The sequence below is a fragment of the Palaemon carinicauda genome, chromosome 17 (genome assembly GCF_036898095.1).
Source record: "Palaemon carinicauda isolate YSFRI2023 chromosome 17, ASM3689809v2, whole genome shotgun sequence".
Taxonomy (NCBI): Eukaryota; Metazoa; Arthropoda; class Malacostraca; order Decapoda; family Palaemonidae; genus Palaemon; species Palaemon carinicauda.
The window spans coordinates 121,460,662-121,465,661 of NC_090741.1; the positions used below are offsets into that span (position 1 = coordinate 121,460,662).

The 5,000-nt window shown below is 32.1% G+C and overlaps 1 protein-coding gene across 2 annotated transcripts in view; it reads left to right on the plus strand.

The window, feature by feature from the left end:
- LOC137656901 (putative inorganic phosphate cotransporter) overlaps positions 1 to 3,105 on the plus strand; it is a 237,376-nt gene extending 234,271 nt beyond the window's left edge. For both annotated transcript variants that reach the window (XM_068391285.1, XM_068391284.1), the window contains exon 13: positions 2,389 to 3,105. In XM_068391285.1, the coding sequence (XP_068247386.1) occupies positions 2,389 to 2,616 (228 nt within the window). In that variant the 3' untranslated portion in view covers positions 2,617 to 3,105. The remainder of the gene's footprint in view (positions 1 to 2,388) is intronic.
- The last annotated feature ends 1,895 nt before the right edge of the window (positions 3,106 to 5,000 follow it).

The following is a 5,000-nucleotide window of genomic DNA, read 5'->3' on the forward strand; positions in this document are numbered from 1 at the left end:
ACCCTACCGACTCAGCTATCAAGAGAGACTAAAAGTTTATGACAAGTCCCCCCTACATATTCCAGTCGAATTCAGGATTCTGTTCATATACTTGAAATAGACCCATCTCCACCAGGATAGCTGAATCGTGAGTTTGCAACACGTGGTTATTTTAATGAACATATATCACAAGCACACGTGATTTTAATTAATGTAAATATCACCCACGAAATGCATTTAATACCGAATTCTATCTTGGGAATACATATCCACTTGGAATTGATTTTATGGTAACAGCTTCTGGCCGGGTGGTGATTCGAACCACCACCTGTACGGCTTGAAACTATGCTGGCAGAAGCTGTTACCATAAAATGAATTCCAAGTGGATATGTATTCCCAAGATAGAATTCGGTATTAAATGCATTTCGTTGGTGATATTTACATTAATTAAAATCACGTATGCTTGTGATATATGTTCATTAAAATAACCACGTGTTGTATTATTATTATTATTATTACTATCCAAGCTACAACCCTAGTTGGAAAAGCAAGATGCTATAAGCCCAGGGGCTCCAACAGGGAAAAATAGCCCAGTGAGGAAAGGAAATAAGGAAATAAATAAATGAAGAGAACAAATTAACAATAAATCATTCTAAAATAAGAAACAACGTCAAAACAGACATGTCATATAATAAACTATCAACAACATCAAAAACAAATATGTCATAAATAAACTATAAAAAGACTATGTCCGCCTGGTCAACAAAAAAGCATTTGCTCCAACTTTGAACTTTTGAAGTTCTACTGATTCAACCACCCGATTAGGAAGATCATTCCACAACTTGGTCACAGCTGGAATAAAACTTCTAGAGTACTGCGTAGTATTGAGCCTCGATTCAGCTATGATGGTGGAGATGGGTCTATTTCAAGTCTATGAACAGAATCCTGAATTCGACAGGAATATGTAGGGGGACTTGTCATAAACTTTTAGTCTCTCTTGATAGCTGAGTCGGTAGGGTCCCTGCCAGCATAGTTTCAAGCCGTACTGGTGGTGGTTCGAATCACCACCCGGCCAGAAGCTGTTACCATAAAATGAATTCCAAGTGGATATGTATTCCCAAGATAGAATTCGGTATTAAATGCATTTCGTGGGTGATATTTACATTAATTAAAATCACGTGTGCTTGTGATATATGTTCATTAAAATAACCACGTGTTGCAAACTCATGATTCAGCTATCATGGTGGAGATGGGTCTATTTCAAGTCTATGAACAAAATCCTGAATTCGACAGGAATATGTAGGGGGACTTGTCATAAACTTTTAGTCTCTCTTGATAGCTGAGTCGGTAGGGTCCCTGCCAGCATAGTTTCAAGCCGTACAGGTGGTGGTTCGAATCACCACCCGGCCAGAAGCTGTTACCATAAAATGAATTCCAAGTGGATATGTATTCCCAAGATAGAATTCGGTATTAAATGCATTTCGTGGGTGATATTTACATTAATTAAAATCACGTGTGCTTGTGATATATGTTCATATATATACATGTGTGTATATATATACATATATATATGTATATATACTGTATATATACACACATGTATATATATATTATATATATATACTACACACACACATATATATATATATATATATATATATTCATAAAACTCCATTTCCATTACATTATAATGCTGCTCAAAGTAAGTTGAAAACATTTTAAATATTTGGTCTTTTTTAGTGATGGCATATGATTTTCAACAAACATTAGTTCTAAGTAGGCTTCTAGCAATCAATATTAAGAATATTAAACATAATTTTTAAATAAAAGTATGTAAGAAATTCACTTTCACGTTTTTATTCTTCTTTTTTTGGTTATTGTACAAATATTTCAGTTATGTGATCTAAAAGATCTCAAATAAAATCTAAAATCTATTTTCTGCATGATTAGAAACTTTTGTCTAAATTATAAGTTATTTTGAGCACTATCTTTACAAAGAATTTTCACAGTGTGGGTAGTGTGTATTCGATTTACTTTCAATATTTTCTTAGTCGTTTTTGAAATAATTTTAAGGTATCTTTTACAAATAATTAATATAAGTCCATAGTATTATGGAGATATTTTTGCTTTGTATCTTACTTCATTTTACTGATTTTATTAAAAAACATATCCATTAATGTAATGATGTGATTAATGCCAAACTCTATTCTAAATATACTTTCCAAATTTCCCTGGTCTATGGTAGAGTTTAAATTATTTATTCAGTTTCAACTCCTAAATTGTTTTACGGAATTGCAAAATTGTTGATTGAAAAATGTATCCAGGTCTGTCTCGAGCATTTTTATTACTTTAAAAGCACATGAATTGCTTTTATTATATAGTAATGTATGTGTATTGATACTTTTCCAGCAATCAATGGTGGCGTGGCAAAAAGTATTTTGGGTTTGTGTGCCAATCTACTTCATTATGGCCATATTTTTCCTCGCTTTCGTCTCGGGGAAGGTTCAGCCTTGGAATTATATCGATCAGGTAATATTTGTTTCTTCGGCTTCTGCCTCAAATAGCCAAAGACCTCGGAACGTCCAAAATACTATTAGGGAGGAAGAGGAGACACCGATGCAAGATTTGAATAAATAGTATCTCAAGGCTTCATACTAATATGAAAAAAAGGGACGAAACAACCACTAATAATGACCAATTCTAAAACTAAAGCAAAGATCCCTTCAACAAAATAGAGCATGTTACAGGAACTGGCTTCAGAATTTGTAATTTGATGAAGAAAAATGCTAATTATTGCAATGTTTTATTCAGAAATAAGTTTTTCCGTGTTTTTATTAATTTTTGGTATAATAAGGAATAAGAAAAATTAATGTTCATGCATTGTGTGTAGGGATGAGGTTTTTTTTTTATACGCCTAAAACGACTAAATAAGTGTTAGTACGAATTTGGCGACAGATATGTAATTAAATCAAAGTGTATTGATGTGAGCCAATAAACATCCATACATAGCAGATAAAATTTCCATTTGATTTAATAAATTATGTAGGTTTGATTATATTTGAATATTATAGCAAGCATAATTTAGCTCATAGAACCTTTAGACCAAAAAAAGTGTGGGTAAATACTTAAAAGTTTATGATGTGCTAGAATAGTTTTCTTATCCTCATATTATGATTCATGAAATTTTCGCTGAAGTTTTTTATTCCGTAAAACATATGAACAGTCATTTTGAAAACGTTCTTAAGTTTTATATCTCAAACAAAAGGACATCAATACTTATCATGACTAAAAATAAATTCTGTGACATGGAAATTCTATCATTAGCTTAACTACACGTATAATGAATATCTCATCCACCTACGTAGTTTACTTTTCTCATTGTTAAATAAAAACAACGTTTTCCTGATAGCTCTATTTAAGTATCGAATTGAATTTCGTACAGATTTTTTTTCCCTGACACAGTTTTAATGATTTCTAATGGATATCTGAGGTAAAGGAAATTCATTTATCTCATTTGATAATTGGCAAAGAGTAGAGAGTAATTCTGGTAACGAGCAACGGTATTCAAAAAAATAACTTATTTAGTGGCCAAGAGGTAATTCTTTATATTAGTAGAATTTAAAGAAAATTTAAAATTTGCTTCAAACATGGATAATTGAAAATTGGGATCGAAAATTTCTAAAAGGAAAAAAAAATATATGAATATTATTTCATAAACCATAAATTGTACCTTTTATAGTTGCAATAAATAATTAATACACATCTGTGATTTAAACTAAACAGAAGATATCACTCATTGCTGAAAAATCTAGTCAAAATTACGGTTTCAAAGGAAATAAATTACAGTATCACATTGAAAAATTAACTCTATGATTCTTTAATAAGAGGCATGGGCTAAAACACCCAAGCAAATATCCACGAACTCTCGGTTGAAAGGCCATAGCACCACTCTTCTACGTTAAACCATAGACACTTGATGGAAAGGCATAAGGGCTACAAACACGGCCATCAGGTCAGGACTCTTAATGGTCATGACTGCTACAAACAAAGCTGCTGATCAAGGAACTTTACAAGAAGGGCAAGAGTTAGTTCAACTGCAACTGAGCCAAAGAGTGGACGGAAAACCAGTCCCTCGGGAGAAAAACGATCATCCACATAGTCTCATCACACACACAACCACAGAATTGCAGAAAACTCCGTTCATTCTCCACAAGAGAGAGAGAGAGAGAGAGAGAGAGAGAGAGAGAGAGAGAGAGCGCTCCTATTTATTCCAATACTTGACGCCCAAACTGGGAGTGATTGAGCCTACGGATTCATTGTTGTGCGTTATCAAGGCAACCAAAGTACCCCTAACCGACTTTTAGAAAGAGAGAAAGTGCCAGTACATTAATCAATGAATAGTGTAAGTTAGGAAGAGGAATTACAACCTATAGAGGGGAATTACAGTCAGTGAGTAATCAGAATAATTTTGTCTCAAGGCCATTCCGGGTAATTCACGGTTTTATTTTGACATTGTAAGAAGAGAAGAAGTATTTTGGGTTATATTTGCAGACCAAGACTTAACTTTCATGAAAGCTTTCATGATACCGTACTACATGGGGATTAAAGGACATTAACTTTAAAATAAATGGTCCTGTTTCGGTAGCTTTATCCACTTTTTAACATTAACCATGGAAGTAAGTAAAGAATTATGTTACTCGTGTGGAAGAATTGTATTACTCACACACACACACACACACACACACACATATATAAATATATATATATATATATATATATATATATTTATATATATATATATATATATATAAATATATATATACATATATATTATATATATATATACAGTATATATATATATATATATATATATTTATGTATGTATTATATATATATATATATATATATATTTATAAAATGCTGAATAGTCAAAGGTCTCTTAAGTACACTCAAAACAAAACTGGGTAATTGTTCTTAAGAACTATTTAAAACCACTTCGATTCTTTAACAGGATATGGCCA